General features: G+C 40.4%; 1 protein-coding gene across 1 annotated transcript in view; it reads right to left on the minus strand.

Annotated features, from left to right (window-relative positions):
• map3k5 (mitogen-activated protein kinase kinase kinase 5) overlaps positions 1-26,496 on the minus strand; it is a 49,556-nt gene that overhangs the window by 14,521 nt on the left and 8,539 nt on the right. The window contains exons 2-14 of the mRNA XM_026340727.1: positions 21,756-21,895; positions 18,952-18,975; positions 14,560-14,753; positions 12,276-12,444; positions 11,184-11,290; positions 8,354-8,524; positions 6,777-6,889; positions 5,457-5,616; positions 4,408-4,561; positions 4,207-4,314; positions 3,266-3,318; positions 2,006-2,101; positions 337-418 (exon numbers count right to left, since the gene is read on the minus strand). Coding sequence (XP_026196512.1) covers positions 337-418; positions 2,006-2,101; positions 3,266-3,318; positions 4,207-4,314; positions 4,408-4,561; positions 5,457-5,616; positions 6,777-6,889; positions 8,354-8,524; positions 11,184-11,290; positions 12,276-12,444; positions 14,560-14,753; positions 18,952-18,975; positions 21,756-21,895 — 1,571 coding nt within the window. The remainder of the gene's footprint in view (positions 1-336; positions 419-2,005; positions 2,102-3,265; positions 3,319-4,206; positions 4,315-4,407; positions 4,562-5,456; positions 5,617-6,776; positions 6,890-8,353; positions 8,525-11,183; positions 11,291-12,275; positions 12,445-14,559; positions 14,754-18,951; positions 18,976-21,755; positions 21,896-26,496) is intronic.

Consider the following 26,496-nt stretch of genomic DNA (forward strand, 5'->3'; position numbering starts at 1 on the left):
CTTCTTTCAGCATTTCAATCCTTTTGCGGGAAACATAAAATAACATCATATTTCCTGTGACATTTTAAAAGCAGGCAAAGTACACCGCAAAAAAACACAACAGGATGTAAAGAAACAGTGTCGAGAAAGAAACAGGTAAACCATTTTCTTACCCATGCATTGAAAAAGTTGCATAATTGCGGAATTAGGAAATATTATGTGTTTGGCTATAAAGATGCTGGATGAAAATCAATTTTGAGGCAAAAAAAGCAAATAAAACGCTTCAGAAATAAGTTAAATATTCAGTTTAAGCTACTAAAGCAGCTAAACATGTGAAAGAGAATCCAGTATTTTCACCTCTAAGGTATCACCATCACAGTCTCCCTCCTCTGGACCCTTCCAAGTCTCCTCTGTTATGCTGTTGACCAGATCGCAGAATCTGCCAAAAAAGAAATGTACAAATCACACACAGCTCAATGAACTATACATGATGTGCAGGTTTTACGTAGAGAAAAGTACTGTAAGTAACTGTGTTTATTCACAACGTGCAGCATGAGCTGTCTGTTAGCAGCCGCTCTGGTGGACTGAGTGTGAGGCATTCAGGGAAAGGACAGAGTGTAGGTCATCTGTGTTTTGGAAAAGCTCAGAGTCCAGTAGCATACAACAATGTGTACCACTCAGCTGTCTGACTGCTAATGTAATAAAACACATTTTTCATTTTACACTATAAAACATGTAAACAAAAACAAAAAAATATTAATATTCTATTTAAAGTTAGGACACACAAGTTTGGCATTCATGCACCCGGTCCTACATATATCTGTCTGTAGCATGTAAAAATGAATGCAAAAACAACCAGGACTCTGGTATTTTGCTTAAACAAGAATAAATCAGCATCAGAAGGATTTCACACACAGCATTAGCACATATTGTCTGAGCTCCACTTACAGTAGCACATATTATGCTTGAGTGGTGTTTAAATGGCTGGTGGTCTTTTCTAGAAGGGGGGGTTACAGTATGTTTACATGCACACCTCCCACACATATCCATGCATATGACTTTTACCACAGTCATTACAAACACACTGTGTATCAGCACAACACCTCGTCACGCTGCCTGCAGGTGTTCACTGCGTCGCATGTTCTGTTTCACATGCCCGTCATGCAAACCATCATATGGGATCTCTTCCTCTTTCTACTGCCTTTCATCTATTTCTTCTTTCCTTTCTTTTCACCCCTCCCATGCCACCATGTCCTTCCTTATTTCTCTTTATCAAAAGAAAAGCAGCATCACAACAACAGCAGGCATGACTCACTGACTCTCACACTCCAGATAATGGGAACTGGAAGTGCTCGGGAGCCTCTGATGTGAGAGTCACAGTCTGCACACTCAGTGCTTCACCGAGAAGCCAGCGAAGAAAACGATGGTATAGAAATGAAACAAGGTGTGTTCGCAGTGACAGAGGGGGATGTGAAATATCCCACCTGACTACAGAGCTAACAAAAGTGCCTGATCTACTGTGGGGAAGGGCAAAACTAGAGAAGAGATAAAGTGAGTTTAGATGAGATGTTGGGCCAATTATGGCTTAGATTTATGGAATAAAATATAAATATATTATTTATATAAATAATTATATAAAATTAAAATTAAATAAAATTTGTGAACATGCACAAGTTGGAAAGTTTTCAAGGGGAAATTGAGGCCACACAAATTCAGCCAAAATTGCAACTATAGTGATGTTGTGGTCTTTCCCACATAAAGCACTCCCATTAATGTGTTGAATCGTTCAAATCACATTTTAGATTAGTCTGTCTTTTCAGATTTAAAGTCAAAGTGAATAAATGAACCATGGTGTTATGATTTTAAGCTAATTTTTAATTACTTGCTTATAAGATTCAATAATATCAATTTCAAAGTAATAAGAAATGATGTCAATAAGAACCTATTGTCATATTAATTGTAGATTCACAGTATTATTATTAGTTAACTGATGTCAAACAAACAGAGACAGAACAGAGAGACCAACCTTTTACAATGCATCTCTGTGCAGAAATAGATCTGGAAGTCTTCCGCATTGTAAAGCACGTAGAGAAAGGCGCTGCGCTCGTCAAACTTGGAGATGCTGAGGAGGAAAAACAGTCCAGAAACAGTCAGTCGTTCAATAATCCCCTGACAGCAGATGTGAGTCAGAATGAATTAAGCCTTTCACTGGACTCATGACATCAGCCAACAATCCACGACTAAACATCCTGAATATGAAATAAACAAGTGTTTGTCACTGTGTGTGGACACTTATCATATTAGCCTGGTAGATGCAACGTGTAAACAAATACTGTCAATTATCCAACTTAACTGAAACTTTTGCACGCTGACATGAGCGCTTGTCCAATTCTTCACAAGCGTGTCAGGGCCTGAGCTGCTGAGCCAGACAATGGAGGGACTGTATGTGTGGTCGTACTGTTGCTCGCAAAGCTGCTATTGTGTCCTGCTGTCTGTCTGCAGGCTGAGTGGGCACAGAGAATGAGTCGTTCCCTAGCAACATGTGAGCACAGCCCTCCGCTTCTCTCTGATCTGACACTGAATTCCTCTGAGGACCGTGGAAAAGGAGGCGCAGAGCAAGACATGATAACGGTCTGTGGTAAACTGTGTGTGCTGTGAAGGGAGCAGGCTGCAGCTGTAAGAGGTGAAGTGACAGTAGAGTACACGACTTCTCTCAAATCTGCATGTTATATATATTTTAGTTTTTGCAGTGGTGCATGTTTGGAAACCTCTGCACATTCTTTTACCTTAATGCTAAACCTTACATGCAGCTAGAGGTAAATCCTATTTTTATTCCGTTGTACACTGCAATGTGTTTTTCCATGTTTCTCTTTCTGGTATTTCAGAAACAAGGAATCAAACCTGTTCAAATAATGTATGTACTGGTGCTATCGATGCACATCTTCATGCAACTGACACATGCTGCTATCTACCAAACACAGCTTACAGAGATTTAGAGGATTCACTAAGTGACTTCTAATTCACCTCGAGCTGCACAACCTACAGACTCCTGTGCACTAAGGAGTTGTAGAATGGTTAAATTATTACACAATAATATAGATTTTGTTCATTTTTCACCTTTAAATACTACACATTGTTCCCTATTCATGCCTCTAAAAAGCATTCTAATGATACTATCTGCTTTTATTCCAACAAACAACCCTTGTTGATAAATTTAGACCAGAGCATCACTGGAGACAGGTGAGGTCACGCGAGAAGTGTTTCATTAAAGACGACAGACACTGACCTGACACCTCGTACTGATGTGGCGCTGAAGTTCCACTCGTGGATCCCCTTATTCTGCAGAACAGATCAAAACAAATAACGTCAGTAAACTGTAGCTTCAGGGAGAGTTAATGTGTCATGTGTTTCCCCTGTAGTGACTGATCACAGCAGGCTGACAGTAGCATTGGAGCATCTGAAGCAGTATCCAGATTGACCGTGCAGTAATAAAAAGTCTATGTTGTTTTTTTTATTGTGGTATCTTAAGCACAAATGAATGAATCAAATTAAAACATTACTGTAAATGAAGTCAGTGTAGCTGATACAGCTGATTTATTAGGATCAGTTTCTGGTGAGCAACGTGAGAGATATCTTTGGTCTACACAAAACGTTCAGACTCACAGCAGCAGTATGGTAAAATACCAAAAGCTACTGCTGACAGGCAGAAACAGATGCTTCACACTGGTATTTTAATGTAAAACCCCAAAACACAAATGCTGGGTCCACTTACAACAAGAAGAGAAGAAATATCCCTCCTTAGTGGACGGCACAGAGAAATATTATATACGATATTATATATGATATACATTATATACAGAGATATATAATATATATCAATATCAATCTGTTTGATTAGTTTGGAGATTAGCCTCTGTCACACACCAATAACATTTGTCCAAACACTGGTGGTTGATTGGCAGATGTTACTAGCTTACCGTGTGTGTATGTGTGTGTTTGTGTCAAACTCTGACGCTGACAGACGACAGAAGCAGAGCTCAGAAAAGACTCTCAGGATACGGTTTTATTATTTTTGTGCTACATTTACTCACCAGTTTGGCAGATTTACTCACCAAATGGAAAATCTAACCACATTTGGTCCTTGGCAGGTGTTAACATCAGACCGAGGTTTGCTGGATATTATATATATATTATACTAAAGTGCTTTCACTGCATTTGGACACCCACCTTGTCGTCAGGAGCCACATGCCAGATAGACACCGTGTTGTCATCAACGTCTTTGTTTATGGACAAATACGAGGGCTGGTACACTTTAGTGGGCTCCAGTATCAACACCTGGAGGAATGATAAAATGTTTGTAAAATGCATTTTTATACTGAGCTGCAACATTTTGGATTAATCTGTGCTTTACTAGTTTGAGTCCCTTACAGGGAATCGAACAGAGGAGACGTCCGTTTTGGTTGCCTCCACCAGAAAGTCCATCCAGAAGTCTAATAGCTCCTGTTTGGGGGATGGTTGCTCCACAGCAGTCTTATTAAAGTGCTGGTAGATCAATATGGTTTCCACCAATGAACACAGATACCTGAAACCAACCAGAGACGCAAAAAGAGGTTTATTTAACAAAATGCAAGCAAATGTCAGAGTGACACACGTCTCATTTCTCATCAGAGAAAAAGCCTGATGATAAAAAACAAAGTAACTTAGTTGCAGATTATCTGCATTTGTATTTTATTGCTTTGAAGCCATGAACACAGATTAAGAAAATCACAAAAACACACAACACCATATGATCGTGTTTCCTCCCAGGGTAACGCTTGTCTTTGTGATATTAATCAGAAACTTAAAGAGTTTCCACAGCTCTAACACAAATAAATAACAGCAGGGTTTTTATGCACTCCAAGAAAAGAGCTGCAGACAGTTTACCGTCTTCCTCCACATGTTGAAGAGCTGATACCATCTCATAAAACATTATGGGAGGAATATAAAGTCAGACAGTTATCCCTTTATTGCTTTACTATTAGGGATTATGTGAGGATGTCATATATTAGAAAAGCTGTTTTCATACATCCATTGTGTGAAAACTATAAAGATATTTATGGGGCTTATTTTCATATTTTACCATCAATCAAATCAGAAGCTGCAGAATTTTCTTTCCTTCCACAGAACAAAGTATTTGCACTGTAACACATTTTAAACTCGTCACAAAAATGTCACAACACCAGGCTCTTAAATCCATGTAATCCATGTAAAGAGAGATGTGCTGCTCATACGAGCAAAACGAGTCCCTTGTGATATTTTCAGTTCTTCCTGAGAAATACACCAAATGCCTGCACAATGGCCACAGATGGCCACTGTGGTCTCAATGGGAAGCAGAGCGCACTTCAGATCACAATAACGCAGATGCACTTGGAGATGGATGTTGTCTAAGATGTGTTTTTCAGAAAACTAATCTAAGAACGGCTTATCTGTGTTCTCACCAGACGGGGGCTTTGAGTTTGAAGAGTTTCTCAGAGGCCTGGATGACCCTGGTGTTGTCACTGGCCAGGATGCTGGCACCCAGGAAGAAACCCACATCCCAGTAGCTCTGCAGCTTGTCCAGGCTGCCTTTTTTCCCCAGAAGACTGCTGAGCTTCACTCCTGGGAAACAAGATAACAGATATACAAGCTATCTGTAGCAATAGGAAGATCATTTCTTATTGTGTTTGTTCTTGGACCATCACTAACTGAGATTTCAAGCAGACAAAATAGCTGAAACGCCTGTTGGATATGTCACGACATGCAGTACAAAGGTTTGCGTAGGTTTATAATTTTCCTTTGTACTCCGTAAGAGATGAAAAGTACTTGTGATAATGTTCTTGGAGTCTGTTGAGGGAAGCTGCTGCTACATGTCCTGCAGTCTGCTGCAGAAACCAGACTTATGCAGAGGTAGGTGGGGGTCGTGAGGATAGGGGGAAGCAGGATCTAGAGGCATGGAGGGCGGGGACAATTTAGGGAGCTGCAGGCTTACTCCCAGGACTCCCAGTACTGCTTGCTCTGTTTCTCACATTCCTAAGCTCCTCTGAGCCTCAGATTTCAGGGCAAAAGATTGGGAACAAAGGCCTAAGAGCAGATCTTTTCCAATGTAGGAACTTACTAACCCGTAAATGAACTCTTTCCCTTTGTCTTGACCATTTCCAGGTACTGGCGAGGGGGAAAAGGGGCGACTGTGTACAAGACTGTCCCCCGTGGCTGGTTAAATTTAAGCATTATCAGCATGAGCATGACCCATATAGTCTTGTATAGATTTTAGAAAGGTCACTGAAGGATTGTCTTCATTAGTGGCTGATTTTGGTGCACACATGATTGAGGAACACTGTGAACTGGATGGGTGTGTGTGTGTTTGAGGAGGTGTGACCTGCGCTCACATGAACAACACAGTGGAAAAGCAAATCAAAAAGAACCTTTGAGCTGGGAGTGGTCTAAACCACAAACGGAAAATGTCCAATTTTTATTTTGTGGCTCCGTTATGGTCTCCACCGACCCAGAAAAACATCTGGCTCTGGCACACAAAACAACACGGCATGACATAACTACATCCGCCTTGAATTTCCAACCTCAAGGGTGTGAACACACTCTGATTGGCTCTCTAGACGTCTCTATAATCAGCTGATAATTCTGTTACACTTTCACACAAAGTCACCTTTATATTATTAAATGTATGTGTAAATGTTGGTTATTAGTTAATTAGTCAGTGGTTATTAAGCAGATTCAATGGAATAAAACAATAATAAAACACATCAGGTCTAATGTTCACTCACCCACTTTGCGAAGCTCAAAAGATGTGTCAAACTGTTGTCCAGCTGCCAGGAGCAGAACAGCATAGTTGATACCAGAGTGTAGTGTTGGCTCTGACTCAAACCCCTTTTTAAACCTGTGAGGAGAAGAAAGAAATTACTCCAATAAACATTTCCTATTCCAAGAAATGAGTCACTCCAAATCCCAAGTATCTCTTAGATAACACATGGTGCTCCCTCCGGCTTCCTGAGACACGTCAAGTTTGAAAAAACAATTACAGTCATATTGAGTTGGGGGCCACAGAATGGCAAACGGCAACTGTGAGGACCCTCGCTTAACAAGAAATTTCATTTATTTAATGAGCAATCTGTTCTGCTGAGGGAAGGGGGGGTGAATGTTATTAGGGGCGTCTGCCAAGTTGTGACATGGAACTGAAAATAACAGCCAGATGGAAGCTTATTATCTAAGCAGCATATTTAATTGTCAAAGACTGAGTATGAAGATGAAGCCAGCGGACAGCCTTGTGTTATTATTAAGTGAACGTGCGTCAGCTACTGTGTGCTCACATCACACGAGGCGACGGCAAACCAGCCCAGACCAAGTAGAGATTACTTGAGATGATACAGGAGATTACTTTAAAGTTTTTAAACTCAGTTTCACATCTATTTAAATTACAACTCAGAGGTTATGACCTTTAAACTCTACTGTAGTGAAAAAGCCCACAAACCACTGGTCACGATCTGCGGTCGAGGAGAGTGATGCAGAATCTTTGAAAAGCTTTTGAGGTAATTCGACAATATTAAATTACGGTAAACCTTTATGAAGTATGGTACCACCAGATATTAATAACAACACACTGATAACTGAACTGTCAGCTCCTTTTATATTTCAGACGATTTGTCATCATTGTATCGTCTCCTGTTTGTGTATCGTCATGTGTGCACCTGCATGAATTAAGGAGTGGTGCATTAGCAAGAAAAATCTAACAAAGGGGATAAAGTTTACACCTGTACTAATATTTACCTGTACATTACTATTCAAATGAGGCTTGACTGGAAGTAAGACGCTGAAAAATAACTTCCTCTTACACTTCTGAGAACGGCCATAACTGATGCATCCAACCACGCTGGTAATATTTTGCATTGTAAAGTCTTCCCACTACTAGTACGACTTTTCAGATGGTACTGGGATCATATTCCCATTTATTTTAAGCTGACAGGAACGGATACTCGTATTGTTTTCATGCCTTTGCATTTTTTCTTTACTGTACGGTACCATGAGATCCAGATGTCACGGCTATAATGAGCTGTCAGCTGCTGATTTGTGATCTGCCTGTTTCCTTGAATGATTGTAGTAACTGCTGAGTCTTTTATTCATGCTGAAGTCTTAATACTTCAGTGCCATCATTCAATGACTCACCTTGAAGCCATTTATCATGAAGGTAATCCTTTGAAAACATCTATTCTAACAATATTTATGTGTGACTCAGTGTCTGGAGGAGGGAACCATTTGCCTGAACAGGAATGCACGACACACACACACGCACACACACACACACACACACACACACACACTTTGACATTTTGCCCGTCTCTCTCACCACAGTATGCCATTGTCTCTGCTCTGTGTGTCAGTGAAGTGAGACTCCAGGAACATGTCCTTATAGATTCGTCCCACTAGGCAGTAGATGTCTGAGGCTACTTGCTCCTCATCCTCCACCAGGGGAAGCATGGTGTCCAGGGCCTTCTGTCTGTCGCCTGGCAGGTTCCTCCTACATCACACACATACACAAAAGCACACACAGTGTGCAAAGTCAGCAAGCAGGAGAATAGAGGACAACTTCGACTGTATAAATCGATCTACCTGGAGATGTGTTAGTGAAAAACTGTCATGGATAATTGTTCATTGTCACCACATTTATATGTCCACTAAAAGTATTACAGAACATGCTACAGATAACGTCACGATGAGCTTACATAATTTAACCATATGACCACATATTGACCACAATAGAATGAAAATCACCAAGTGGTCTCATTAATGGGCATTTTATATTAATCACACAGTAATCAGTAAAGATAAATGGATTATTAATCTCAACAAATGTCCCTTATAGCTTCAGGAAGAACAGCGTCCTCAGCGTTGTACTGATTTATGCCAGACAACACTCCAAAATGTACTCTGAACCTCAACTTCCACTTGGGCAAATTTTTGTTTCAAGGTTTTAAATTGATGCGTTTGAGTTACTGAATGTGTCAAAATGCAGATATAAATAAATGAGTGGTGTTATCCTGCAGACGCTGAGTCTCACACAGGCACAATGTGTGACAGTGATGAAAAAGTCTAGATAAACATAATGTGGCTCCTCTCCAGAGCGTGAAGGTTAAATAAAACATATAAGTTGACAGCTATTACCATGGAGACTGTCCAGAGGGGAGAGCGCTCAGGGAGACGAGTCCTGCTCTCTCCTTGGGCATCTCTCTGCTTCTCCTTTTCTTACCTCAAGAATGCTGATGAGTATTTAGATGGAGGAGATTCAGCTCCCAAGCTACGCTCAACAATCACATGCCTGACACTGCCCTGCTGCAGACAAGGGGCTGAAGCCTATTAGTCCACATATCATCACCCTGCAGATTCATCAAGGAGCAGAGGACCTACTTTAGATCCATCAAAAGCTTTTACAAAGGCTGAGTACTGATGATCTTGGGGCTTTGGCAATGATACTTTCAAAGTTAAGCTTAAGCAAAAGTACAAAAGCATTAGCTCAAAAAATAAGTTGAAGAGCAGATTAAAAATGTAAGAATATGATATAATTGTTTTATAGTTACTGATGCATTGATGTGTTCATCACTTTAACATTTACATGCTCCATAATTCTTCTTTACAAAATATTAATAATAAAAATAGTAATTACACCACACATGATGTGCTGTCCAAAATAGCACATCCTATAACAATCACATAAGAGCTATGGTGACTCATCCTACTTTGTTCAATTGAAGTATTCTGACACAAAAGAGCTAATGCAGCTGTTCGTATTCATGAAGTCCTGGTTTAAACCTGAGGGAAGCATCTCGGCCTCATGACAGACAGAGAGTTGCCTGCCATTAACACAAACAGAGTATCACACCCTGAGAAAGGCAAGACCGTGACAATGAACACACTGGGATCTTGGCACCCTGCAGAACCATTTTCCAATTGCTGCCATATTAAAGAACAGCACGGTTTATTGCTGTTTGTGGCAGTTGCAAGATGAAAACCAAAGGAAGTTTACAAGACAAGCAGCTGGTGAGAAACAGGCAGTCAAAACCTCCTGTGTTGTACATCTGTCTTATTTTCTGAGCAGAGTCGCTGCACACATGCTGCTAATAATATCACTGCTGCTTGGGAACCTGAATCTCCTGAAAGCTGCTACTTAAAAAATAATCTTGCAGCCTTGTGGCTCATAAAAAGCCTTATAAATTGCTTATAAATGCAAAAGTGCAGCATCTCAAAGCTCTGTGATACTGATAATATAAGACTACTGTAATCCTAAACTTGGGTTTACCAGAAAACCACATTGTGACTGGTTTGATTACAGCCAAGAGCCACTGTTGAATGACACACACCCCCATGTTTATCATCTAAAACACAAAATAAAATGTCACAAAAGCATAAGAAAACTCCAGTTTCTAGTCTAATGTCATGAATAAACATTACGTTTATAACCAAAATAGATTAGCTGCTATATGAATTTACTTTAATATACTTGGAGTACTGATTTAGAAAGATGCTTTGTTCTGCTGACCAATCTTCAATATCGTTGGCTATGGCATAAATAAGTTAATCATCCAGTTGTGTTCAGTTTAACTGACCTTATATCAACTCTAGAAATTATTGCTTAATGGAGTACAGGGCTTCTGCAGGACATTTAAAGACCATTTTGAATGCAATTTAAGACCTATTTTAATATACACATAATAATAAGAATGACTAATGAGAATAAATCTTAAAGTTGAGTATTCATGCTGAATATGAATAAATTCACAAGTAGTGTTTTTAGGCTCTGGTGTGGATTCACTTATTCCATCCCTCATTAAACTTGCACTTCCTCATAATAGATAGGTAAAATAACGGGAACAACGACCCATAAAAGTGGTTATACTACACACCACAACGCAATGGATGATTGGGAATAACTAAAATGAATAAAAGCTGTAGGTTGACAGGAAGACCATACACAAATATGCTGTATACAGTAGGTTACACAGACGCAGCAGAACAGGAAATGCTAGTTAAACATTTAAAACTATGTAAAAAAACACACAAAGAATTGAAGTTTTTTTAAAGCATAACATCTATAAATTAAAACCTGAGAGAATAGAGGTTAAAATGAAGATGGAGACAGAGCAAAGGTCATAAAAGTAAAAAAAAACAAACAAACTTTTTACCGATTCAGTGCAAAGGCGTAGTGGAACTTCACATGAGGATGAGCCACAGGGTCAAAGGTCGGGAGTTTCTCCAGAGTCTCCACCAGCTTCACAACAGAGTCATAATCCTAGATGACACATAGGAAACACTCAGATCCTGTTGCACCATAAACACAGTGGGAGTGTTTATTCCCAGCATGTCCTCCAAACTTACTGTACACTCCAACTCATCAAGGTACTGAGCAGCTTTGAGGCCACAGGGGGAGTTTCTCATGTCCTCTTACTCACTCTGTCTCAGACCCAACTGTATTCCTAACACCAGGACACTTCAATAATTGATCATATTTCTGTTGCTGCTACTGTACTTTCCTCCACAGTCACTATACAAGGCGAGTTGAATAATTCAGCATGTCAACGCTTGTTGTTCTAATAAATGATTCATGAGGCTGAGCGCTGCCTATGGTGAGTGGGAGGATCTGGACGGTGAGTGCCATCACAATGTGGAGACTTAAGTCTGGAAAGAGCGGCAGATTTAAGACAAGCACTACAAAAACTTTGCCTAGAGCTCTCCACAGGCGGTGTGCTATAGCCCCGTTTGAGGAAACAACACTCGCTAAGTGACAATGCTGACAGACTGATGTGGAGGCAGTGGCCCCTCTCTAATGTCTACTGTAGGCTTTTACAGTAGCTGCCTCTGCCAAGGTCATTACACACCCGGATCATCTGCACTTAGTTGACAATTTGTTTGAACTTAACAGGGACAGTAGTAGCAAGCTGAATGTCTGATTCCCCCCCCATCACAGTTTACCCTTCAAACTTCTTTGGGATGTTCTGCTGACAGTTTGTGCATGACCTCCTGTTCGGTGCCACGACTGTAAAAGTGCTACGATAGACTCACTTGTTAATACAGAGAAATACAGAGGTTTTGTATTATAACTGGTTAATGAACCCAAGAAAGCATTTGATTAAGATGATGAGAAAACTTTGGTTGCAGCTAATTTCTAGTAAAGGCAGCTGTGTAAATGAATTGTTTAATCTAAAATCATCAAAGTTATCACTGGTATCACTGACGACATTATGCTGAGGCTCAGAGCTCACACACAGCAGCTGTACCTGAATGTCTCTGTACGTCAGCAGCAGGTTGATGACGATGTCGACTGAAAGGCACTCCACGTTGTCCAGCCGCTGCTGGATCCGGCTCAGCTCGGCCGCCAGCTCCATGCCAGTGTACAGCTCCCGAGCTTTTCGTATCTCGTTCAGAATGGTCTCATGGAAATACTGACTGGAGAACAACAACAACAAAATAAATGAACAAAAACGTATGTATGTGAGAAATGATCGGTTTCTAAGTATATAACAGTGAATGTAAAAGCTACATCAGCATCTCTTGCTCCCTTTGACTGGCAGCTGATGTTCTGTGCCTGCATGTTCTGTTTTATTCATAAACAGCATTAATACAAAATCCAATTAACAGCTGACAAACCAAATTGTTTTACGTAGTTTGGCATCTCCTTGAGGGGCAGTTCTAACACAATTAAGTCTTAATTCACTTCCTGTGTTTCCTCATTGTTCCATAAATTCTGATACTTCTCCAGTGAGACACGAGCTCTCTGCCTCTTGTATTAAATTAGTTTTTCAGACGAAAACAAGGGCTTTATTAAAACTAGAAGCTTGAATGCACATTAATAGGACTCGATGTAAGGTGTTTATATTACAGAGATAAATGGGTTTTTATGTCATTTTCACTAAAAAGCACAATTTACACGTGGTCCTTTTCAATATTTCTACTAATCTATCCTGTTTTTACATTTACACAACACCCAAAAGTTCTCTGTGGGCTGGATTTTGAATTTTCAATGACTACTTTTTGGCTGCTGCCAGAAATGTGCCCACAGCAGAGATATATAAATGTATTTATAACTAATTTAAACAAGTTAAAAACCTAAATGCTTAACAAGTACATACTATACATGCTATATTGACACATTTAGGTTGCTCAATGTGTGTTGACCGATTGAAATTATATGAGCTTGATCGTATTCTCCAAAATAAAGTGCTATTTTTCTATTGGTAGCAAAAATGTTTTCATATCAGTCCAAAACACAAAAAGACAGTGATTACAAAATGAACACTGTGAGTTCATAGCACAGTTCTTAAAGGCATAAGGCACCGTGAATGTAGTGGCTGATTATTTTACAGTAAGCAGACATTTTACAGTAAGCTGTGCACTTCATCAAAGTGCAGTTTTCTTCTCAGCCTGTAAAATCTGAGTCACTATTCCTGGAGCTGAGCGAGCGCAAACTGGCAGCTGCAGCGCCTGTTGGCAGTGAGGCCTGAAATATTTCCCCAGCAACCGAGGTGGTGTAAAATGTATTTATTTATTTTTTAAGAAGATGTAGAAGTAGATGACCACGCAAGTCAAAGTTGAAGGATGTACCACATAAAAATAATTACAGCAAGTAAAAATAGGACGAGTGGGACACGGAAACAAAGGGCTGATCTGTAGAGAACAGTCACAGTGCTGCACAAACACCAACACCTGTCTCTGCAGAAACCCAACTTCCACATCATATTCTCACAGCTTCTTCCTGTGAAGTGCCTCATTTATCAGTAAACCTTCACCTTAGTTTGCACCTATACTGGGAATTTTACATGTACAGTGCACGTCGCGCTGTAATTATTAAACAACATGCTGCGGTGCTTTCAGAGGAACTTGTGAGCAGGAATAGCTTTAAATAGATGTTTTCTTTTGTTTCCTCATGCTCTAAGCTATAGCTTTGTGCTCAGTGGTAAAATGCTTCATTCAGTTTCCAGTACAGGAAAATTCACTATGAATATTTCCATGACTGCGGAGAAACAACCTTCTAATGTTTAGTCCTACAAAGTCAAGCTGAAGGAGCTATGACGTATTTACAGTAGTTAGCAATATTTGTTTGTGTGTTTTAGCATAATATATAATTTTTTATGATGTAGAAATGTTTACTTTCCTTAAAAATATATAGAACTGAGACTGAAAGTAAGACTACTTTTAGGCAGTTATTGCTATTATTATAGTTTTTAACCAGTGAATTAATGATTTTTATACACAACATCATATCAGCTTACAAAGTGAAGGCATTCCAACCTATTTATTCATTATTTCTCAGCGTGATTGCTATTTTTATCTTTATAGAGTGGTACTGACCTCATAAATAGGAAGCTACTGCTGAGCATTAATTCTTACGTTGTATTTAATGGCTGCAATATGAAAATGTAGTGTAGGTAGATGGTTATTATTAAATATGAAACATTTATTTTAATTCAGCTTGACTGAAAACCGCTGCACATTAATAATACACATTATGAAAAGCCATGATAAACGCCAACCACCCATATTTCAGCCCCGTCCTGAACTTACTGAGAGTTGGCCTGTGACTCTTTGAGCAGCTGAATGAAGCGGTCCAGCAGCGGCATACAGATGGGTCCCAGCAGCATCTCGAAACTCGGCTGCATCAGCTCGGTCAGACCCTTCATCAGGCTGCTCTCACAGCAGTACACCTTGTTGTGGGGCGTCACCATGTACGGGATGAAAGTGTAGTTGGCTGTGCATGTCTGCTGATCCAAAAGACATTGTGTTAGAAAAATATCTGTACTAGAGAGAATTAATAGTAGTTAACAATATTTAATACACGGGTATAAGACAGATTCTCATTCTGTCTCAGTATTGTAATATTAAATACACACATACTAACAGCTTGATATATTAAAATAAACTTTAAGACAACTATGCTATAAATGCATATGGCTTATCCCATGTGACATGCTATGGCTGTTTTTGCAGTTATTTAGAAGCTGTAGATGATTTACTGACCACACTACAACAGTTTAGTCTTAGTAGGAAGTCTGTGTTTATAATGCCATAAATTACACACATTCATTAGACAATTACCTTATCTAAATTATGTAAAAACACTCTTTGTAATGTATAGTTATAGTCACTTTATAGTGAAACACTGTGCTGAATGGAGAGGAAGCTGACTGTCTGGAGGAAGTCTGAACAGTTTCCCCAGTTTGAAACAGTTTCGGGTAGTGACACGAGGCTCCAGCTGTCTGTGCAGACAGTTCTGTTTATGTGGCGTTGTCTTCACTGAACCAGTCTAAACAGGCGGCAGCTGCATGTTCAGATCGGCATCAGCGTTAACAGCCCCATTAGGAGCTTCTTTCTCTTAACCACACGCTCTTGGAACAGGGCACTTACCTATGGTATTCAGGAGTAATTCAGTTTTATGTGGATTTGAGTTGTGGCTGCAGATACAACACTAAAGCGGTCGTTTGTTTACTTAGCTCTAATTCTACACACCGTTTTGTCTGGAGGTAGATATTACTAGTATTCTGTGTCTGTTTTAACTTGACACTCCAAAAGCAGTAGTGATGCTCCAATTGTGGTGGCCTGCCACTTCGAACTAAACAAAGAGGAGACATGTGCATGTGGTGTTTACAGACAGCACAGAGAGAGGAGGGAGGTAGGAAACATCCTCTAGACACAGCCGAGGTCTTTTCAAGGAGAGCTATTCCCAGAATGTCAGATGTGTGGTGAAACAAAACATGAGAGCATCTGAAGGCGGTTGGGCTGCAACCCAGCTGCACCCTGACAGCTTTAATATTCTATCATGGTTTCAGCTTTTCAGCAGCCTCTTTGAGAAAACCCGCTGCTGCTGCTGTCACTGCCAACAGAAAAAAAAAAAAAAAAAGGAAGTGAAAGGAAGGTGCGGTGCTGAAGCAATGAAAGCCATCCACAGATAAATACTTCCTCTTGTGCACAGGCGGTTCATGACATCAGCGGTGGGTGCAGTGGCAGTGCATGGCTTTCAAAAATAAGCCCCAGTTTCTGTTAGGTGTAACTAGACAGGTTTCCAAATCCTCACACTATATTTAGCTCCTTTGTGTGTGTGTGTGATTGGTGCCATCTTGGGGATCACATGACAGGTTGGTTTTCACAAGTCGATGCATTTTTCACAGCGGCTGCAGCAGGTCATCTGAACCCAGCCTCTGCCGGTCGCTTACAGGTAACAGGTTTCTGAGCAGAGAGTGAGACGCACGCTATAGAGCTGCTTCACGGATAATCTGGAGAATGCGACTGACAGTGAGTCAGTTATTCAAAGAGTGAGTCATCTGGTTTGTTAGCCTTGCCGCTAGTCCATCTGTCCAATTGCAGTTATAACAGGATTGTATTGGAGTGGCATGCCTACTCACTCACCTTCATAGAAACACACACACACACACACACAGCCCTGTGATGTAGTTACTAGATGTTAGCACTTAATTTATATGACTGTTCCAACAGCTATTAACCCATTGAGAAAGAGCGATCATGACTAATAGTTACCCACGGCCTCTTCCGCCCAGGCCTGAAACTCAGAGTTTGTACCCGTGGGCTGATGTAAACCACATCAGCTGCATTAAGTGAATTTAAACCAACATAGAGGAACAAATGTGCATGCAATTACAGAAATTAGATGTACACCAGCAGGGGCTAATTACCTGGATTTCCACAATCCTGGTGGGAAGTTAAATGCACTTACTTAGACAATTAGTAACGCGTTCACTTTTTAGAGTGGATAAAGAGTTTAAACTTGAAATGTGTTAAACGAACAAAGCTGGCAGCAGAAAATACGCATTTGTTCTAGTGGCAGAAATTAAATGTCATCTACACAAAGAGCAACTGACTGCTAAGTGACCTCCTCCCTGCCTAGAAAATGTCCATTAACAGTGTAGAAGCTGTAACCAGGCTCAACAGCTCTGTCAGGCTTTAAATATATACATATATATCATTTAAGTTAATCCTTTTGGGGAAATTCGTGTGGACAGACACCACCTTTGAGGTTTGATGGGTTCAAGGTTCAATGTCTTTGTCGTTTTTGAGGAAATTGACTTTTTGCCAGGATCATGCAGTTTTTAAGTGACGTTTAAATGAATTAAAAAGAGACAACTGGAGCCACTAAAAGGTTTTTAGCTAACTGAAAGACTAGTTAGCTTAGTTTTCCTTTCAACTGACAAAACGGACAGAGGTCATATTGGTTTAATGTCAACAGGAGGCTGAAGCCTCCCGCTTCAGTTTGTGTGTTGTCTGGGTTGTGGCTTGCAGAGGGCAGGTCACCACAGATGAGGTTTGCTATCAGTTTAAAGTTTCCTCGTGACCTTTGTGGCTTGAATGAATTTAAAAAATGTCCATGCACTGAAATAAAGGTTGATAAAAAGTGGATATAATGTTAATCAGGGCACATGCATGTTGCAACTATTTCATCAAACAGGTGGATAATGTAAAAAAATGATCAATAACTCATTAAAAATTCACTTTAAGTAAAGTTTTACGAGCACAGAGGGTTATTTAAGAGCACACGCACCGGTGCAGAGGGCAGATAAGTGCATTGATACAAGCAGGAAAGAGAGAGAACAAAGACAGTGAGTGCACATATGGGAGATCAGTGAGCTTGCTCTCATACTGTGCGTGATAATGAGCTCTACTCACACGGAACAAGTCTGTGTCAGAGATCAGTACATTTCATGTAGCACAGGGCCACCTCCTTCTACTCTGAAAAGCCACTTAGGAGAGCTAAGCCTTTCATCTGACTCCTGAACACAGACTCCTGGACAACAATCAGCACGTTTCTGCTTCTGCTTTAATCACACGTTTCTCTGGTGCTAAATTAGCCGATTGTTCATTAATTGTTTAACTGTGATTAAAAAACAACTCAAGTTAGTCATAGTAGACATAAGCCCTTTTCTCACATTGGATGTACAACACTGCTTCTGTAAAGTTGCAGCTTTCTGTCATCGATCACGTTAATGTTAATGTTCATGTTCCTCATTGCTTCTTTCACACATTCCCCGAACTGAGACAGAGAGAACCGAGGTACACGCGTGATATCTGTCATACTTGCAGTATTATATTTGTTTCAGGCCACTTCATGCACAGACATCTATAATTTATCGGATGCTGATGTTTCTCTCTGTGCATCGTTTTCCATCAGGAAGGACTACGTTAGTTTTCATTTTAGATAATAAACCTGTTAATGTGACTGTGTGCACCTGAAGTGTTGAAAGTGTCATGTAAATGTTGCTCGGCCTGGCACAGTAACATTACCAATGCAACGTTTAGGGGAAAAAAGCAAGGTGCTGATTCAGACATGAAACCAACATGGGGAGAAGAGCATCTCTGAAAGGGGCTGTAGAAGAACACTCCTGGCTTTGTCCTCATACTTAACTCAGGGAGACATCCAGCTAAAACATAGCATGTATTTGCATTGCTTTTACTAAAAATGTAGATATTTACAGTATAGCCAACATGCTTCAGTGAGTTTATTACAAACCACACTAAGATGTGTCAGTAAAGAACAGGATTTCCTTAACTTTAAGGCAGCACCTTATTTGAATACTGCACATTTTGCAAGTCAAATTTTAAAATGCTTGAGCCTTTTTATGCAGATTGCGCCCATGCAGTTACTGTAACAATTTAAAAAACAGCTGTCCTCTGTGATGAGAAAGATAAAAAACCCATCTTGAAAGTGAAAGAGAAGATATTTTCATTTCTGTGAAACCAAACATTTCACAGCTTCTAAACAAAAGTGGGCTGCAGAGGAGAGAACCTTTATAACAGAGCACAAAAACATAAGGTGTTAGATACTGTGCTCACTGCATGTTGTAAAAAAGCATATTCTCTGCACCACATAATATAGTGTTATGTGTGAGCACTGGGCGAGTAACGTGTGAAAGTCGAGGGGGGAAAAAGAAGATCGGTCTGTGTACTTACAGTGTTCTTCTGGCAGATGATCTCCTGAAAGAAAAGAAAAATACATTTAGAGATTCAACAAGAACGTTTTCTCCAAAGGGCAATTTTGTTGTGGACACTGTGTAACTGAATAAAACACCACAGAACATCAGTTCCAGTACAATTCAATGCATCATACCCGACACAGTGACATTTGATCAACATGACTTTGTCTCTTTGGGAGTTTGGGAGGAGGCTACTGATGAAAGACTATGACAGCTCACATTTGTGTAACAGTCTCTGCCAGTAATGAACCACAACATGCAGAAATTACATCAATAAGGCAACAGAAGAAGAGCACGAGCTGAAGTAACGAACGTGGCTTTCAATATATTTAAAGAAATATCATTCATTCATTTGTGTTAGACCATAAGGGACTGTTTTCAACTGCATATGTTGAGCATGTGGCATATCCTAAGCATGAATGGTAATAAAAGCGCCCTGCATTGACACCAAACGCTGTGCATAACTGAATATGCCAGGCAGCAGAGAATCTGAATTGTATCATAAGACTAAGCTGAACTAGGTTGGGCTGAATATAGGATTTTTCTAGGGAAGGAAGTCAATGCTTTGCAAAATATACAGTTAAAACATTTTTTCACGATTTGACAAAATGAGGATCCGCTTAGAAGTTTCACTACTACTAATTCAAAACAAGTTTATAGTAGAATTACAAGAAGCCTGTTGTCCTGTTCTCTGTATAAACCTTTGCCAGGATAACACTTAAACATAAGTGCTTGATGGGCTGTCTGACGCTGTCTAGCACATGATTTCAACATAGTCCGTGGCTGGTGGCGGTTGTTGTGGTAATCTTCCATAACACCAGTCACTTTATCCAGTAATTGGCCAGGTGTGGGGCCAGAAAGGTTCATCATATAATTATGTTTTTTGTGTAAACACCACAAATGCCTTAACTGCAGTGTCTTAGTTTGTGCCCTTATCCACGATTGCCCAATTCACCGTTCTCGTCTATGCCTTTCACTGTGGTCAGGTATAAAACACTCAACACAAAGTATGAACAGTTGCACTTAAAGCACACTGAGACGGTAGGACTCTGCAGACTCTGCTGCATGTTAGCAGAGAGAACAGTGTTAGATTTTTAATTTCCTAACTGTGGGAACTTCATTACTGGGAATTACAGTTACAGAACCCGTTTTTGCAAACAGGTCAGACACATATTTTTGTATAAAACACAGAACAAATGCATAAAATTGTGAAAACCTCCCAACAAGAGCTCACATCAAATAATAAGAAATAATCTTATCTTAGTCGCATAAAGTAAAATCAGTCAGAATCATAAATAAGTTTATCATTAGGAGCTTATGAAAACCTCAGACGTCCAGTTTTTGACCCTGCATTGTAAATACAGCTAAAACAACACGATCACATAGCTAAAAACAGAGAGCAGCTAATTAAACCCACCAACATTACACATCCTCTCTGAGGAATACAAGGAACTACTAGGTGTTTAATGAAAATCAATATCACATTAGTCCAAGTTACTCGTGTAATGGCTGTGATGACCTTTAGGATGTGTCACAATCTAAATCAATATTAATGTTTTCCTCACGTTGGTTGTGTTTCAAAATGAATTCAAAGGAAGATAAGCCAAGCATCTGCTGCAGCTGTCGACATCATACAGCCTCAATCCTCAATTCATCAGCGAAGCAAAGACATGTACAGTGAGGCCTCAGTGTACAACAGCAGCCTGATAGAGACCACAGGAAACCACCAGAGAAAAGACCTCCTTTCAGACTGAGGGAGGACCAGCGTGCACGCCACCCAGCCAGACGGGTGGGCACCATGGCAGACCACAGGGAGGGAAAACTCCATTTTTAGTACCAGTTTGCATTAGAGCAGGAACGAATTCCACCTTAAGCAATTTGCAACAGAAATAAAAGAGCTGAGAATGTGCATTTGTTTTTCATGTCATGTTTATCTTGACGTCTTGTGTTTAAATCCAAAACCTCTATACACAGACTGCGCAGTGTGGCTGGCATAGGACTCCTACACTCACTGCATAAACTCCCTAGAATAAAGGCTTCAGTGTTCCTCTGTTACAAGTCGCCTAGAGCAGGAGGTTCTGAAATGTGTTCAGCACGAATCTCTCACTATCTGAACTACGTCTGCTCCACCGCAGCTATAAGACTCACACACTTGTCACATCCTGACAAACCTTCGTATTTACATGAATTTACAGGGTTTCCCCCAGGAAGTTGTTTAGCAGAGGTGGTAAGCCACAAATATCCTGATGCATCTTATCTTGCAGTACGTTTAGATGGTAGGTGACAGCCTAAATAAACAGACGTTTTCCTTGAGGGTAGAGGTTAATTTAATTAAAGTTGATGGCGAAAAATGCTTTTAATAATGAGAAGTCCTTCAACTAAAAAACATTTAGGACTAAGATTAAAAGATCTCTGGTGGAGATGAACAACTACCAACTAAAAGAGCTAAAAATGTTACGGTACGGGACAAACTGGCTGACAGGTGATCTCTGAAGGTCAATTACCACTTAAAAAACATACTTTTTCCCTTGAAGATGAAGATTTTTTGTTCATCCACGACTAAACGAGGCCACCGCTGACATCGTGTTTCATAAGTGCACTTTCTTCCATCAAATTACTGATGCATTTATGTGCCGCTGCCACCAAATTACATTTCTGTCAATCCCATCTCCTCCTAAATATAGCATTTAATCACCACTTTCCTGAACCACAGTGATTGTTTGACTGGAGTGTTAAAAAATGATGAAGGCAGGACTGTGGCCTGGTTTGTGTTCGTGTTACCTGCAGAGACTGGAGGGCGTCGGAGTTAGTGTCGCAGTACAGGATGATGTTGTTGGCCATGCTGAAGCTCTCTCTGACTCCCAGGTGGTAGAAGAGAGAGGGCTGGCGGAAGGCATCAGTCATCTCCACAACAGCAATGTCTGATGGTGAGAGACAAGTGCATGTGTTAAGTTTTTGAACCACGTTTCTAATCTAAGACTAATAGAAATACAGATTCACTGCATGGCTAGAATCTAATTGTGTGCAAAGTCAATGAAAAGTCACAACACTGTCATCTTGAAACAGGGGAGGATCTTAAAGTAGTATGTTATACTGTACCATACCATATCATATCATGATATTTTCTCCTCCTGATTAGCACTTGTCATGCTGGTTTGGCAACAAATTGGATGTGAATCAAACATTTGTGATTTGCAAGTTAAATGGAACCAACAAAGAGACGTCTAATGACCGGGCTTGTACCTTTGTTCTGTTTGCACCGTGTTTGTGCTTTCGGTTCGGTCTATGATTCACCAGACACAGGCATCCTGTCAAAGGTGGATGTCACTAACTGTTGATTTCTGGTTTTCATTAAAGCCAAAATCAACAGCTTTGACGTCAAAGGTATGTAGATACATTAAACCACATCATGTGTGTATCATATCTTTCACAAACTGTGTGTTGTTACAGGTGAGGTTCAAGCTGAAAGTGAAGACGATACAGGAGCAGGCACTTGAAAAACAGCAGATTTCTACATATGAAGGGGGTCTGAGGGAGCTGCCAGTGAATACAAATACACTCAATATCAAACTGACTCCAGCTGGACTCCACCGTACGATCAGGATCAATAGGTCAATGTGAGCAAATATTGCAAAATGTCACTCAAGCCAGTATGAAGTGCAGCTTCTGGTGAAGGGGTGGAGAGTTCCCAGCCTTGAACCAACAGTCCTGTACTTTTACCTGGAAAAACAACTCATTCATTTACAACTCATTCACAGACGATTGAACTGAAACAAACCATTTCAAAGTCTTTCTTGCATTTAAAGGACTATTGTGATCAGCACGAGGCATTAAACACGTTCATCAACCTGTAGAATAAGCCTGACGGAGGACCGCACATGAGGTGGAGTGTTACACGGTGTCCCTGACGCCACATCGAGCCGCTGATAACAACAAAAACAAACCAGCCCAGTGGCTGCGCTCCAGTAATGACAGGAGAGCTCCGAGAGCCGCAGAGATAACACCGCACCCTGCGTTTTTCATCTGTTTCCAACTATCCACCTCTCCGTGTAAACAAACACATTACACAGAGCTTAAGAGCAGACAATCTCTGATCCAGTCGACTGAATCTTTCACCCGTAATGAGTCAAGCACCAAAACATTCTGTCAGTCATCTCAAGTCAGTGTGGCAATGTGAGTGCTTTCACGCACTTTGAGTAACACAGATGATGGGTTACTCTATTTGGACCAATTACAGGTGGTGCAACAGTTTTTTATTGCCTCTGTGTACAATTCTTTGGTAGATTTGAAGGCCTGAACAAGAAATTCATGTTGTGACTGCTTGAGCTCTGGATGATTATTGCCAGTTTAGGACTTGACAGACTAAACAATCAGCGAAACACAAGAGAAGAGTAAGAAGAAAAGCACAAAGAGACAAAGGAGAGAGGTTAGAAATCAGAACTAAACAGAACTGTAGAGTTGACTGCAGGCCCAGAGTAAGAATGAATGATAGGAGTATAAATGTATATATTTTATAAAGACTAAAGGGCAAAAGAGTATAAAGGGCAAAGCAGATAAACCAGTATAACAATATATATGTGTTTTATCTAATGAGAATCGTGCACTGAATCGACTTTTCTCAGCTATGCAAGAACAATATTACATCTGTAATAAAAAATGAGCAAATGCGCACTTAGAGGCATTCTAGGCTACATCTTCAGCTGCTTCCAAGTCTCTGCTCCGACCAAGTTAACAACTAGCTGGTGAACATCAACACAGCTAAGGAGTCAGATTACTTCAGGAAACTTCAGGAATTGGACCTCAGTTTGTCTGGTTAGCATGTTGCTCCATGCCTATTTAATAAGAGGGTAGGCTAACACATCCAAATACCAACTTTATCAGGTGATAATATGTGAATGATATCTTAATAATCTTTGAATCGAGCTTTAAAAACAGTTTCACACTGAAGCTTTGTAACATTATTAAATCCAACCAGTAAAAGAAAATACATCGTCTGAGAGCTGAAGAAGCAGATCACCACAAACAGCTGACTCCAGCTTCTAACACCACTCAGTCTGTCAGAATAAATCACTCTGAGCAACTGTGTGAAGGCTCACAATTTGAATGCACAATTAACATCAAGCAGTAAATGTAATTCAGTGGCTGAATGCCAGCAGAGCACTGCAGAGTATCACAGGCAGGCTGGTTGTAGCGGTGGAGAGTTTTTGTCAGTGATCAGGGGCCATGCAGCACCTTCGCACTCATCATCAGCACATGCAAATTCAACCAGGAAGCAGGTACTTGTTGATGGCCTCAGAGGTTTTCATCATCAACCCCGTCAAACAGCCTCACATTTTCATTAACAGCCCAACAGGCAGAGGACAGGATATGAGGGATTTTAAGCTCTGCGGCTCGGCGCAGTGATGTGGAATATCAAGAGGTTTTTGTTCTCTGGATGAGCAGCCGGCATCTCCCCATCGTGATACCTGCCGTCTGATTGAGTGCAAGTTAGGTTTCACTTTCTGACGTATAAGGCGGAGAAGGAAAGTACACCTTAATCCTCAGTCGGGCTGACCTCTGCTTAACAACCACTTGTTAGATCCATATCTATGACGCATTTCTATCAATGATATCGTCAAAATCGCGCACATCAATCCACCATGGAAGCAAAGCTGACAGGCATGTGCTGGAAAAACAAAGACAGCATGTTTAGTTTGTTGGACTGTGTGCTTGAGTTAACAAGATAAATAGTTTGCACATCAAGCTTAATCTCACTATAAACCTTAACAATCCTGACCATACGTGGAATAACAGGCTGTTTCACTTTTCTTTTTTTTTTTTTTTTTTAAGGTGCAACTGCATGTCAACATCCACACAGCACAGGATGTCTGATGAATAAAAGATAAGCTTGTCTCATTTCTCTGCTGGCAGGAGACACCATCAATATTACATCTGAACAAGAATTTAATGCAAAGAGGCCATTAAAGGGAAAAAGAGTAATACACAGCTGAGGGAGAGACAAAGATAAAAAGTGTCTTCCAGTATTTTCAATTGCAGCGACCTGGCTGAGAGTGTTCTGTGGTGCTCTGCTTGGAAATCTCACCTGCTTAATGGAAATATGTCCAAGCCAAGAAAAATGTTTGCCGTTTGTCACAGCGGGGGCTAACATAGGTGAAGCAATACGTTGTAAGGGAGACAACATTTAACCAGTAGGCTGTGCGGTCAGTGTTTTTATTATTCTGCGGCTGATAAAGTTAATAAACTTAATAAACTTAAACAAACTCTGTGGTCATGTATATATTGTGCTGAATTATGAATAGGGTATTAAATATTTCTGCAAAATCCATCTATCTAGATTTAGATAGATGGATTCACTTTTAATTTGAATAGTAAATGTCATTTCCTGTTGTTTGCTAGACAGAGAAAGAGAAACTTCTACAATCAACAAGATGTGACACAATATTATTTTTGTGTTAAGTTTATTAACACATATCGTTAGTGTCAAATGTTTCTGCCAGGTGAATGGGGCAGACATGAGGTCACGGTAAAGATGAACTTTGACCACTGAGCACCAAAATCTTATCAGCTATTCCAGTCCAAAGGAATGTTTGTGCCTAATTCAAAGGAATTTCCTCAGAGTGTACATGAGATACTGTTATCATGACAATGGGATGGAGGGACGAACGTCTGCATACACATGGCCCTTTGCCACGGCCGTCAGCGGCACTGAGGTATAAGAATTAAGAAACTGTTCAGATAAAGGGATCTAGACATGGTACAATACCTACTAACACACAAACAGAATGTGTCCTACATGTGTTTTATATTCTACCAGCACCTTCACAATAATCTTATCTTAAAATCACGAAATCTTGATTACATGGAGACAAACTAAGAACTGGGAAACATCACACAATCAGTGACTGTGATTCAACAGCAGAGCATCTGAATGTTTTTTTGGAGAGCAGTCAGATGTCGTGATTGCTTATCAATGCAACAGAAGAGCAGCATGCATACCAACTTAACAGCAGATTTGCCAACATAGTGTTGACAGAAGGCTGCGTAAAGCCAGTAGCGGAGTCACTTGAGTCACGCTTTCATGCAATCAGACTCTCCAACCTGATCACATGTTCTCCCTTCAGCTGTTGTTGCAGTCTTTGTGATCAAATCAGTAAACTCAAGTCTACCTAGGCACAGATAAAACAAGCTGGAATAAAAAAAATCAACAGCACCAAAACATGCAAAGTGATGCCCAGATAATTCTGCTACACCTCCTACGACTGGACCTACCACCGCTGACCAACACTAAATTGATTCTCCTGCCTACTGTTCAAAGCAGAGGAGAGAAAACAATTCAATATTCTCTCCCAGTGTTTGGATTTCAGCAGCACTTGGCCTGTTGCTACAGGTTCCTCAGCTCCAGCGGTGCCTCTAAAAGGAGAGAGAGGGTAGAGATGTGTGATGATCAGCTCCAAGTCTGGAGAGCTGGATGAATTCACAGGGGATTGTTCTGGTGTCTACTGGCTCCTCTTTAAAGATCCTT

Source organism: Anabas testudineus, chromosome 24 (genome assembly GCF_900324465.2).
Source record: "Anabas testudineus chromosome 24, fAnaTes1.2, whole genome shotgun sequence".
Classification (NCBI taxonomy): domain Eukaryota; kingdom Metazoa; phylum Chordata; class Actinopteri; order Anabantiformes; family Anabantidae; genus Anabas; species Anabas testudineus.